This window comes from Mobula birostris, chromosome 7, assembly GCF_030028105.1.
Source record: "Mobula birostris isolate sMobBir1 chromosome 7, sMobBir1.hap1, whole genome shotgun sequence".
NCBI lineage: Eukaryota > Metazoa > Chordata > Chondrichthyes > Myliobatiformes > Myliobatidae > Mobula > Mobula birostris.
In genome coordinates, this window is record NC_092376.1 from 101,811,318 (window position 1) to 101,825,509 (window position 14,192).

General features: G+C 40.1%; 1 protein-coding gene across 2 annotated transcripts in view; it reads left to right on the forward strand.

Annotated features, from left to right (window-relative positions):
• The first annotated feature begins 6,195 nt into the window (after positions 1 to 6,195).
• The window catches only part of rnf145a (ring finger protein 145a), a 140,333-nt gene continuing 132,336 nt past the window's right edge, over positions 6,196 to 14,192 (forward strand). For both annotated transcript variants that reach the window (XM_072263541.1, XM_072263542.1), the window contains exon 1: positions 6,196 to 6,627. In XM_072263541.1, coding sequence (XP_072119642.1) covers positions 6,423 to 6,627 — 205 coding nt within the window. In that variant the 5' untranslated portion in view covers positions 6,196 to 6,422. The remainder of the gene's footprint in view (positions 6,628 to 14,192) is intronic.

A 14,192-nucleotide genomic window follows, 5' to 3' on the forward strand; every position in this document is an offset into this window, starting at 1 on the left:
TTCCCTGACCAATCAAGAATCTATCAACATCTGCTTTAAATATACATAGAGACTTGACCTCCATAGCTGCCTGTGGCAACAAATTCTACAGATTCACTAGTCTCTGGCTGAAGAAATTCCTCCTCATATCTGTTCGAAAAGGATGCCCCTCTATTCTGAGGCTGTGTACTCTGGTCTTAGACTCAGCCACCACTGGAAATATCCTCTCCACATCCACTCTATCAAGGCCTTTCAACATTCAATCGGTTTCAATGAGGTCACCTGTCATTCTTCTGAATTCCAGTGAATACAGGCCCAGAGACATCAAAAGCTCTTGATATGACACCATTCAAACCCATCTCATAGGCATTCTAGAACTTGTTGGCAAATTTATGGATGGCGTTTGAGCTGACACTGTCATGGATAAAGAGAGAGTAGAGCAGTGGGGTAAGCATACATTCTTGAGCTGCACCAGTGTTGATTGTCAGTGAGGCGAAGATGTTATTTCCGGTCCTCATAGACTGTGGTCTCCCGGTGAGGATGTCAAGGATGCAATTGCAGAGAGCCAGGGTTTTAAGCTTGTTGACTGGAAATGTGGGTATGATTGTGTTGAATCCTGAGCTGTTATCAATAAACAGCAGCTTGATGTAAGTATTACTGTTGTCCAGCTGATCCAAAGCTGAGTGGAGAGTCAGTTAGACCTATTGTGCTGATAGGCAAATTGCAGCTGGTCCAGGTCCAGGTACTTGCTTAAGCAGGAGTTGATTCTAGCCATGACCAACCTCTCAAAGCACTTCATCACTGCAGATGTGAGTGCCAGTAGGCAATAATTTTTGAGACAGTTCACCCTGCTCTTCTTGGACACTGGCATATTTCCTGTCCTTTTGAAGTGGGTGGGAACCTCCGACAGCAACAGTGACAGATTGAAAATGTCCTTGAACACTCCCACCAGTTGGTTGGCATGGGTTTTCAGGCCCTACTAGGTACACCATCAGGCCTGACACCCTCTTGAAAGATGTTCTGTTGTCGGCCTCTGAAGTAGAGAGCACAGGATCATCAGATGCTGCAGGGATTCACACAGGTGTAATTTTCTTCTTGTAATGTACGGATCTATTTCTTTTAGTGAGTCTGGTCTGCATGCAAAGAGAGAGAAATGTGAGTTTTTCAAGAATGAAATGTGGACATGTCATTGACAAAAAGGCTTACTAAGCCACAAAAGACTGAAATATTGCTACAAGGGACCCAAGCCAGAATATGTGTTGCAACTCAGATCATACTTGGGCCTTGTAAACTACTACCACGGGTTTCTCCTAAACATTGCTACAGTGCTACATCCATTGTTACAGACAGGAGCAAAGTGGAAATGGTCAGAAAGATGTGAAAGAGCGTTCAAGGAGACAGAGGCTAATAACATCTAATGAACTGCTCATCCATTATGACCCATCACTGCCCATCAAACTATGTTCCCTTATGACATTGGAGCCACACATTATGAAAGATGGATCTAAACGCCCAATTGCATTTGCTTCAAGATCACTGACAAATGTAAACACAGCTATGCACAGATTGACTGAGAGGCCCTTTTATTGGGGAATTTAAAAAAAGTTCCACCACTACCTCTCTGGACAAATGTTTACACAAGTAATGGATCATCAGCCCCTCATATCCATTTTCAATCCCAAGAAGGGAATTCCAGTGATGAATACTACTCGGTTACAACGTTGGGCACTATTCCTTGGAGCCTACTCTTATGACATAGAGTTCAAGGGTACCAAACAACACAACCATGCTGCTGGCTTGTCACATCTTCCACTATTGGCAACTGAAGAAGGAAAGTCTTCATACCGTAATCCAGCAGAAGTGTTCCTTACCGCATTGGTGGACCAGTTGCTGGTAACAAATTCTGAAATACAAAGGGAAACAAGGAATGACCCGACATTGTTAAAAGTGTATGAAATAACAATACAAGGATGCCAGCTTATGGTAACACTATGCTTCCAGAGTAGTCAGTGAGATAAGACCAACTGTTGGTATGTCCTTCTCCTTCCCACCCTCCCCCACCTTCTTTATAGGGCCTCTGCCTCTTCCCTCTGCAGTCCTGACAAAGGGTTCCAACCCGAAAGGTCGACTCAGCGTTTCCACGGATGCTGCCCGACCTGCTGAGTTCCTCCAGCGTGTTGTGAGTGTTGGTATGTCAAAGAACGCTGATGTGTGGGTCTCGTGCTGTGGTTCCTTCTAAATTGTGCAGCAGAGTGTTATAAAATCTGCATGAAGGACACCTGGGTACAGTTAAGGTAAAGAGTCTCACCCGGAGCTCCATGTGGTGGCTTGTAATAGATAAACAGATTGAATACTTGGCTGAAAACCGCTTGGGATGCCAAAAATTTCAAAATGCACACCCACAGGTCCAGGGGCACTATCCTGAAAGAAACCGTGTGCCACCCAAAAGACTGAATCTTTAGAATAGCGAATCTTTAGAATAGTTATGGACTGTTACTGCAAAAGCATGTTTATTTGGAATATGGGTTTATGAAAGGGAAATTGAATGTTTTGTGCATATACAGTTTCATGTTGCATTAATCTAAAGGGGGAGAAAGTGTAATGTATGTATCTATTTCTTTTACAGCAATGACCCTCCCCCTTAGCACTACGTATTGATCTGTTGTCTGCACATGCGTTGTTGTCTATGACTGCAGATTGTCCTCTCTCTCGCTGCAATGTGAATACACCAGTTAAAGTAATCTCTCATGTGTGTGCTTTTATTTAATTGATATGTAGTATTGCTCCCTTTCAAAGTGTGAGTAAAACGTGTTGAGTTCGTCTGGGAGTAAAGCATCACAGTTATTCATGATGTTAGGTTTAGCTTTGTAGGAAGTAATGGTCTGCAAATCTGGCCAGAGCTGACATGCTTCCAGCTCTTAACTGAATCAAATGTCTTCATCAAAAACTAATCAGCATGGTAATCTCACTCTGCCATTTCACTGAGATTCACTTTGTTATATCCATCCCTCTTCAGTCCACTCTGTAACTTTGTTCACACTCACAACTCAATTGCATCTCTGTCTGCATTTTCCATTGGAATAGCAATTTCAACTACTCTTTTAAATGTGAGTTCTGCTTCAGTTTGGAGCCATTTTTGAAAGCTTTCTTTTAAGATTCCACAAACTAAACAATCTCTCAGTGCATCATTGCCCATTATCGAATTGACAATGTCAGACAATCTCTTCAATTCAGCCACATATGCTGAAATGGACTCCACTTCTTTTTGATTCCACTTATGAAACGTAAGGTGTTCTGCAATCAACTATGGGTTCCGTTCTAAGTGTTCCAGCATCACTTTTACAATTGTAGAGAAGTTCATTTCTGATGGTTTGGTTGGAGCAGCCAAAGTTTGAAACAAATTGTTTGCCTTTAAAGACAATGTACTCAGCAAAATTGGCACTCATTTCTCTTCAGCTATTTCATTTGCTTCAAAATACTGCTCCAATAGCTCAGTATTAATGAGCCAATTACCTGATGTGTAAACAAATTTGTCGATCTTTCTGAGGTAGCCAGCCATATCTGATTTTTATTTATGATTATTCACAACCGGTACTCACTCTTTATGAACCCATGAATTATTCCATTTCACGACTTTTAAAAAAAACTCTATCTTGTCTTCCCTTCGAAGAATATGTGCTGCACTACTTTTTTTAAACTTGACTGTCTTGCTGCATGTGCTGGACTGTCAATTTTTTACTCAACGTTCCTCTGCGTTTTTTTTTACGTTGAATGTCTCACTCAGCTTTAAAAGGTCAATAGCCATCTTGGGTTCGTTTTAATAATATCTCGTCACCAATGTTGTTTTATAACTTCAAAACATTAAATTAATTCAAAGGATGACACATTGATCCGAAATGCAGGTCCAAACTACGTCGTTTACTTTCAGTGAGGTGCACATGTATCACATGGTAGCATGATGACTTTTGCAATTAACGTATTTTTACATATAACCTGTAATTAATTAATGAAAGGAAGAAGAGTGCTTAATCAAATAATATATATAAATATATACATGATTACTCAAATATTGAAATATTAAATGCACAACAGATGGCATTGGAAAGCACAAATATACCAAAGGTAAAATAGTGTTAAATGAAAATCCCACATCTAAGTTTTGCAAAGCGCACGGAGGCTGAAGGAATTCCTTCCAAGGTTGAGTGGAGCCTATAGACAGTGCCAGGAAGGACAGTTCTTTCAGGATCTGTGGTGATTTTAAGGTCACCATTAACCCAGTACTGAAAGTAGAACAATATCCTCTGCCCAGGCTAGAGGATTGAAAACCTTCAGCAAAGTGGACAGCTGAGGCCTATCTACAGATGGAGATAGAAGATGAGGCCAAAGTGTTTCTCAGCATAAGCACCCACATAAGCTTATTTTTAATTACGCCTACACCTGCACTCCGGTAGAAAGCTATGGACCAGATGCTGCAAGGTTATCCAGGTCCTCAGTGTTAACTGGATGACATGGAATATATCCAAAATCTCAAGGCAGTGTTGAAAAAATTAGAAGATTATGGGTTCAGAGCACATTGTAACAAATGTAAATTTTTTGAACCAAACATCACTTAATGTGGTCACATCATTGATTACACAAGGTTGCTGAGAAAATTCAAGCAGTGGCAGATACCTAAGGCCAAAAAACGTATCAGAGTTGTGGTCCTTTTTAGGATTTGTCAGCTACTATAACAGGTTCATGTCAAACCTGGTTACTGTGCTCCATCCCTTGAACTCATTACCACAGATCAGGATGAAATGGCAATGTACAAAACACTGTAAGGTGGCTTTCCAAAAGGCAAAGGCATTGGTGACATCAGATGCTGTACTCACACATTATGATGCAAATCGTCCAGTGAAGCTTGCCTGTGACGACGCCTTGCTTTATGGTGAAGACGTAGTCATGTCACATGTCTACATAAGTGATGGAAGTGAATGCCCCATAGCCTTTGCATCATGTTCCCTTATTGGTGAAGAGAAAAATTACACATAGATTAAACAGAGAGAACTTAAGTCTTGTTTGCGGTGTAAAACATTTCAACCAGTACTTGTATGGGAGAGGTTACCCTCATTCAACCACGAGTGTACATTTTCAATCCACAGATGGGTGTTCCACTGACAGCAGCAGCATGAGTGCAGAGATGGACTCTGCTTCTGGGAAGACTGAATTACAAGACTGAATTTAAGAGGACAACTAATCATGGAAATGCTGATGGATTATCCCATTTATCCTTGGAAGAGGAAATACTGGAAAAATTTACGAAGAGAAGACCCCTATTGACGTATTCTCCCTAATGCAAATTGAAAGTCTCCCTATTATAGCAGAGATAATCCAAAGGAAAACCAAAAAAGACCCCACTCTGTTTTAGGTCTACATGGCCACTCAAATGACTGACATGTACAGCAGAAACTCCATTTCCCCCATTTTTTGCCAGCACTGGGTGAACTTACCCTTGATGAAGGTTGCCTTAAGTGGGGATTGAGAGCCGTTGTAGCACCCAGACTAAGAGCTAAAGTGTTGGAGGAGCTACATGCTGATGATCCAGGCATTGTCCAAAAGAAAGCATTGGCTCGAAGCTTTGTCTGGTAGCCTGGGATAGATTTGCAGATCAAGCAGCTTTCTATGTGCTGTTCAGGATACAAACACGTCCTGAAGAAAGGTATCCAGGGCTGCCAGAACTAATTCCTGCAGTCCCAGAGTCAACTCCTACAACCACCAAGGAGGAGGCTCCAGAATATGATATTGTTTCACAGCCACATCTCATCAGAGGAACTCAGCAGGTCAGGCAGCATGTACAGAAATAAATAAACGGTCAACGTTTCAGGCTGAGACCCTTGTTCAGGACTTCAGAGATTCATGCTGATGGTGTTTTATGCTGTGCCTTGTCCGAGAGCACCATTGAGCATTAGGAAGTGTGCAGGGCAAAACAGACAAGAAATCAAGCCTCGAAAGCAGCAAGCCAACATGTAGACGAATGCTGCCCTTCACTTGGTATGTCATCCACAGGGTAGACTCTAGAAAAGGGGGAAGCAGCAAACTAACAGATAGACTAATGTTGCCCATCGTTCTGTCTGTCAGCCACAGGGTAGACATCAGGAAAGGACGGGCTCCCACTGGCGGAAGCAACAAGAGAGCCTCTTCTCCGCCTCCCGCAGTGCGCCTGCGCGCTGCACCGGACGTCCGGGCGGGATAATGGCGTCTGGTTGATGGACCGGTTTTGTTGTATTCTCCCCCTCCGCCCGGTGTGTCTGTTTCTTTCAAGCTTGCGGAGAAAGCAGAAAACACGTTAAAAGAGAGCAGGGGAGTGTCGGGGGCCGGCTTTTTCTCAACCGTGAAGTATCAGGAACAACCCGACCGCACCCTTTTTTTCTTCTTGTTTCGCTTTTCGCACGTCCGCTCATCTCATGGCTGGGTTGGGGGTGATCATGAACGGCGTGAGGGAGAAGCTGGAGGCGGTTTTAAACGTGGCCCTGCGAGTGCCCAGCATCATGGTGCTGGAGATGCTGTACCGGTGGGACGTGAGTTCCTTCTTCCAGCAGATCCAGGCCCGCAACAACAACAATCTGCTCTTCCAGTACAAGTACCTGGCGCTTAACCTCCACTATGTTGGTGAGTGCAGATCCTGAGGGTCTCTCCATCTCGGTGCATTGCAAAATTTAGCATGCTGTTATCCAGTAAGATTTAAAAACGGCTATCGGCATTTCACATTTGCTGCCCTCTGTATTGTGACATTTCATTGACCCTGAACTTCAAAGCCACGTCCATTCTCTCACCCCCCCACTCCTCACCATCTTAGTCCTGAGACGCTCATGAAAGAGATTGCCTGAATATAGTTTTATTTTGCGCTCTTCCATCCGCAGTTATCTCTGACCTAGTCCTCGAGAAGACAAAATAAAAAGCCGCTGAGATCTTACGATTCTCTCTCCCCCCTCCCCGACACTGGCCAAGCAGTAAAAATTAAACTGCAAGTAATCTACAAGAAATTCAATGGTTCAAGCAGCTTCTATAGGTGGGGTGGTGGCGAAATTGACGGCGTTTCGGTTCGAAATCCTGCTTTCAGGCATTGTGTCTCCGGTATAAGTGTTGTCACAGAAATCGAAATACTGTAGACAGAAGAGTCTGCGAATGTTAAAATCTAGATTAATACACAAACAAACCCTAGGAACTATCTATCGTTTAGTCCGAATGAAGAATCTTAACCAAAACCTTTTCCCTCGTAGGATGCTCCCCGACCTGCTGAATGCTTCTAGTTTTTCAATTGCTGTCGCAGAAATGGTTTTTATATTTGTAAAATGCCATCATTAAACAGCAAAGACTTGCGTAACTGTAGATTTTAATGGATTATGATTTGTATTTGGAAGCAAGATTTTAATAATATTAGAAACAGATAACGTATTAGTGGTTCTAGCGTAAAGGGGAAAGGTTATTTGTTGAATGAGGACTAAAATTGGGGGCATTTGGTAATCTCAGTGGAGAAAGTTAAGGAATTTGGGAAGTTGGAGGCCTGGAGAGACAAGAGTGAAAGATGTGCATTGTAAATTTGCAGCATTGACTGGCAAGAAGGCCAAGTATGCCAGGCTGTTGAGTATTTGGCTAACTTGAAAAATGACCTGCATTCCTTTGAGCTTATGGGGAAAATCAGCTTCACGTTTCTAATCTTGAACATTAATTTGGGTCTTGCACACTGGGTTGCTGTAGTTTGCAGGACCTTGAACCAGCTACTTTGTAAATTCTTCTGCAGTAGAAGGACTTTCTAAAGATTGTGATGATCAATGGTTTAATGAACTTGAGGAAGTTGGTCAAAAATACAGTAGATTACAGTTAATTTGGTCATATTGGGTTTGGTACATTTTGACCCAATTAAGCGGCTGCCCAAATTAGCCGGTTTCATGGAAATAGTTAAAAAGGTATAAAAAAGACAAATTGAGTCACAAATTAACTATTTAAATGAAATTCAGAACAAATTAGAACACTACCAATACTACTGCAGTACTGTAAAATTATGTATTAGTTCCTCATACTTATTGACAGAGGAATTCATCCACGTCACATTCTTTTGACTGGAAATGAACAAAGTTAGCTCAGACACCTAGTGCAGGTAATGGGCTGCCTTCATACAATGCTGATAATGATTGCATCCTTCCAGTCTTCATTTTCATTGTAAAATTTAAGATCATTGTTGATATCTTCAAATTCTTCGTAGTTTCTAATTTGTTGAAGTAGTGAAATTGTTTCATTTTTCACCCCTGGCCGTTTCTGGCATGTCCAAGACTGAGTGCTTGAAACCACAGTGAGCAAAACAGTTCTGAATTATTTTACGCTTATTTCTTGCCAACTGTCAGTAACAAAAATCATTGTCGTTTGAATCAGTTAAGCACGCATAACTGATGCTATTTCGCTCGAAGCACCACCAACTTGTGTCTAACAGCCATGTACGTGCACAGGACTGATGCTAATTAGAAACTGTTTGGCAACATTTTCCTGCTCCAATTAATTGGCATAGCGTCATGAATAAATGGATTCCTGGCTATTTTCTCGCTTAATCTTTGTCCTTCAAGAGCTGTCTGAAGTAAGAGGCTACCCTGATTAACCTATGGACCAATTAACAGGAATCCATTGTATTTGAAATAAAGGGAAACTAAAACCTGATGATCAATACATGAGGGTTTTTAAAAGAAGTGCCTGTGTACACAGTAGATTGATTAAAATGTTACTGACAAATTAGAAGCAATGAACCTGACAACCATTTCAGAAAGGAAGTATTGTGGACCAGTTAATTAGGCATAAATAGAAGGGTAACATGCTGAAAGCTAGGGTTTTTTTTTAGCAAATTACTCATGAGACCCAACACAAGGCAAAGGCAAATGTTGATTAAAAATATGACAGTAATCAATCTTTAGGAGCAGAGTGGTGAAAACGTATAATGTAGATTTTCAAAAAGTGTTTAAGTTGATAAGAGTCAAGGAAATTAATATTCATTGTCATTTATCTGGAGATTGTTGCTTCTTGGGCAGCAAATAGTGGGAATAAAGTTAACTTGTTACTGAACAAGATCAATGATAGGGAAGTGGATTAAGTGTAAAATAATTGATCTTCACGATTCAAAGTGAGCAGAGCAGGCAAGGCTTCACTGTGATGACAGAGATGCAGGTTAAATTGTCATGAACAGGGCAGATAAAACATAATGATGGTTAATGAACAGCTTAGACCAGGCTAATATGTTGAAGCATATCAGCATTAACAAAGATGGTGTGCTGGAACTTTTGAAAAATAGTAGGATAGGTAAATCCCTGGGGGCCGGATGGGATGTACCACAGGTTTCTATGGGAAGTGAGGGAAGAGATTGCTCTGCCTTTGGCAATGGTCTTTGCATCCTCACTAGTCATAGGAGGATCAGAAGATTGGAGGGTGATAAATATTATTCCTTTGTTCAAGGAAAGGCAATACAGATAATCTTGAGATTCATAGACCAGTGAGTCTTACATATGTGGTGGGCAAACTATTGGAGAGACAGGATTTATGTGCATTTGGAGAAGCATAGTCTGATTAGGGATAGTCAGCATGGCTTTGTGAGGAGCAGGCCATGCCTCACAAGCCCAATTGAAGTCTTTGAGGAAGTGACAAAACAAATTCATGAAGGTAGAGCAGTGGATGTGGTTTATATGGATTTTAAAAAGTTGTTCAACAGGGTTCCACATGGTAGCCTTATTTAGAAGGTCAGGGGGCATCGGATACAGGGAAACATGGCTCCTTGGATTCAGAATTAGCTTACCCAAAGAAGGGTATTCTGCTGGGATCTGTTCTAGGACCTCTGCCCTTTGTGATTTTCATAAATGACTTTGATGAGGAAGTGGAAGGTTGGTTAGTAAATTTGAAGATGATAATGAAGGTTGGTGGAGTTGTGGATAGTGTAGAAGGTTGTCATTGTGAATGGTGTAGAACGGGACATTGGTAGGATGCAGAGTTGGGCAAAGAAGTGGTAGGTGGAGTTCAGTCCAGAAAAGTGATACACTTTGGAAGTTTGAACTTGAAGGTGGACTACAACATTATTGGCAGGATTTTTAACACTGTAGGAAAAGAGGAATTTTGGGGCCAGTGTCCAGAGATCTCTCAAAGCTGTTGTGCATGTTGATAATTGATTACAAAGGTGCATGGTTTGTTGGTCTTCATTAGTAAGAAAATTGAATCCAAGAGTCATGAGGTAGTGTAGCCTTATAAAATTCTGATCAGACCACACTTGAAGTATTGTTCAGTTCTGGTCACCTCACTATAGGAAGCGTGTGGAAGCTTTAGAAAAGGTGTAGAGGAGAGTTACCAGGATGCTGCCTGGATTAGAGAGCATGTCTTATGAGGAAAGATTGAGTGATCTAGGGCTTTTCTGTTTGGGGTGAAGGAGGATGAGAGGTGACTTGCTAAAGCTGTGCAAGATAATAAAAATAAATAGGTACAGGTAGAGTGGACAGACAGACTTTTTCTCAAGGTGGCAATGTCTAATATGAGAGGGCATAACTTTAGAATGATGGGGGGAATATAGCAGGGATATATGAGAATGGTAAATGTATGGAACTAGGGATGGTGGTAGAGGCAGATATGTTAGGGACATTTAAGGGACTCGGGCTTATGGATGAAAAAAAAGTGGAAGGTGATATGGGAGGGAAAGGTTAGTTTGATCTCGGAGTTGGTTAAATGGTCAGCACATCATCATGTGCTGAAGGGCCTGTATTGTGCTGGACTATTGTGTTCTATGTTAATATGAGGATTTTGAATTGGTAGGAAAAAGTTACTTGAAGGTGAGAATGAAAAATGTTGACATTCAGAGGTCACAGGATACATCACAATGGTAATATGCCATTAATAGATTCAGCCACCATTCCACCGAGGAATCTATTTTTCCTGTGTGCCTCTCTTTTGCAACCACGTTTATGTTAGATGTTCTTGGACAAAATGTATAAAAATGTAATCTTGACTTTTCTATTTTGGTTGATAAAGGAAGGCTTGTTGGATAAGCATTTAATTTTTTTGTTTTTTTATTCAAAACTTGAACATTTCTCCTTTTAAATGGGTAACTCAAAAGCATGCATTTACAGTAGCTAAATAGTGCAACAATTTACTTGAAAGGAATTGGAACACAAAACTGTGGAAGTCTTGGATTAGACACGTAAACTAAAATTTAAATTACTATAGATACTGAAGCAGTTGGGAGGATGGGCCTCGTTCCCAACGTCCATTAAGGAAATCAACCCAGCTGTATAACACACCCCCTGACAAGTAGTGTCCCTGATGATAACTTGGAAGACACAGAAGCCACCTCAATATCTGTAAAATACTGATGATGAAATTCATCATTGACCTGGGTGTTCTAGGATAGTCTTTGGCTATCCAAGGAAAATATAGTTTGAAGATTAAGACCTCAGATCTCACAAAACTCATAATTCTCCAGGCCGTGGTGATTCCTGTCAGCCAGTACACTCCTAGACTAGTTACAGACGTGCCTTAAGTACCGTACAGATATCACTGAAGCCTCTTTCTGCAAACTCCTTGATATTGGCAGATATGAAAATCAATGTCAGCTTTCATTCCTGTCATTGAGGCACTCATTATACCCTATCATACAGGTCACATCATTTGCAAGAAAAGATTCAATTATGTTCTTTAGACCTTAGAGTTTTGCAGTGTACCCATTTAATTCCTCAGAATTCTTGGGCCACTTGAAATGTGGCAATTGTGCATGGAATTTGGCATAAACCAACAAGTTCTGAGGCACCATGTCCAAACTATTTTCCCACTTGCTCTGCAAGTGTATTTTGCCTTACCTGCTTTAATGCTTGTAAATCCTGCATTGTTTTCATTGGTAACCTTGGAATACAGACAGAGTGGAAATAAAGTCGAGTTAGATCCCAAAGGACTGTCTGGTAAGACAGCTGCAGCATCTGGAAATCTGATATTTTAAAAAAATGTTAACAGTTCTGTTGCGTAATATTTGTGGAAAGGTAGATGGTTAACATTTCAGATTCATAGCTATTTTTATCAAACAGTTCATCAATTAACTTGAAATATTAATTCTGATTCTTTTTCAATTAGATGTTGCTAATATGCTGGATATTTCCAGCAATTTTCTTTAAGCAATGTAGAACTTTAGTTATACTGTGTTTCGTCTTGGTTTCTTGAAAGAAGAATTGAAAGGAATGAGTGGAGGTTCATTAGGCAGATTTCTAGTGTGAGGAGTGATGAAAGATTAAGTTTAAAAAGTGTGTGTCCTCTATTTGATTTGTATTGAATTCCTAAAATGCTTGATACTGGGAGTTCATTTACCCAGGTTGGGGAAACTTGAATAGTCAATTTGAAATTGAAATGAGTTTAATTCATTTATTTCAGTTTTGTGGACACTAGGCAGTGGCAGCTTAGCTGTAGAGTTCTTGTGTAGTGTTTGATGTTTCTTGTGATTTTTTTTCTGATGCAAAGTTTGACTGCATAGATTATGCCTGACTCAAGTAATTCTGATATTATCTGTTATGAATTCCTCAGTGTTGAAATGGCTATGTAAATAGAACTGTTATTAATGTTTCAAGTACTGTATACAGGGACACTAGTTAAGTTTAATTCTAATTACATTATTGCTTCTTTCTTCTTGCACTCCATCTATGAAAGTCAAAGAATTTGGGAGATCATAGTTAGCAAATGCAATATTAGCAAATGATCAGATAAGCAAGCAGAGTGTTTAATTTATTGACAGCTGGCCAAAGTTTACATAGATTAGAGTCATTATAATTTGAGAGATTTTTTTCTTAATGATTTGATAATATTTCAGCATTTCATTAATTTGTAGCTTTCTGTGATAATGCAAGCTCTGTCTTGAGTTCACATCTTAAAAATTAGTATTGTGAAAGGCATTTTGTTCAGGGTTGTACAGCTTCTTGTCACTGTTGTTAATTTGTTAATAAGCTCCTAGTTGTAACTTAGGGAAGCAGAGAGTAGTTTTAATGCTGTTATCAATGATACAGATGGTATAGGTTACAGTTGGTAAAAGTGTGCTAATGGATTTTTATAACTGTTGCTTCTATATATGGTATTGAATCAGCAGGATTTTGCTCAAAGCAAAAAGTAGTACATTCTGAAAATAAGAAATAAAAACAGAAAATGCTCAAAAGTTGAGAATTTACTTAAGTAAAGGTCTTCAACTTGAAACATAATCTCCTGTTTTCTCTGTGTATGCTCCCAGACCTGAGTTGCTCCAGAATATTGTTTATATTTCAGTGTGATTTTGCTGTAGTCCTCAATTTCTCCTTGTTTTATTTGATTGATATTTCTTGTGGGTTGAAATATTTACATTGCTGTTCTTTGGCAAAATAGTTAAATGCCCAGTCCTTGTAGAGGGATCAGCAATGGGAAAGGTAAGCAGTTTCAAGCTTCTGGGTGTCAACATTTGTGATATCCTATCGTGGGCCCAACATATTGATGCAATTAGAAAGAAGGCACAATAGTGGCTATATTTCATGAGGGGTTTGAGGAGACTTGGTATGTCACCAGAGACTCTTGCAAATTTCTACAGATGTACTGTGGAGAGCATTCTAACTGGTTACATCACTGTCTGGTATGGAGAGGCTACTGCATAGGATTGGAAAAAGCTGCTGAAAGTTGTAAACTCAGTCAACTCCATCATGGGCACTAGCCACCCCAGCATTGAAGCCTCTTTCAAAAGGCAATACCTCAAAGACATGGCATTTGTCATTAGGGACCCCCATCAGCCGGAATATGCCTTCTTCTCATTGCTACATCGAGGAGGTACAGGATCTTGAAGACACACACAATGATTCAGGAATAACTGTTTCCCCTCCACCATCAGATTTCAGAAAGGACAATGAATCCATGAACACTACCTCACTATTTTATCCCCTCTTTGAACACTACTTATTTAATTTAATTTTTATAGACCTCCTAATTGTAATTTATAGTTTTTAAATTATATATTGCAATATACTGCCACAAAACAAATTTTGTGATATATGCCATTGACAATAAAACTGATTTTGATTTGACTGAACAAACTTCATATTTTGTTTCAATTACCTTGTCAGAAATCACCTTGGCATTATTTTGGATTAATGCATGAAGAAGGAATAAAACAAGTTCTTGATATAACAAGTGGATTTTACTGTTCCAAGATGATTTCAGTT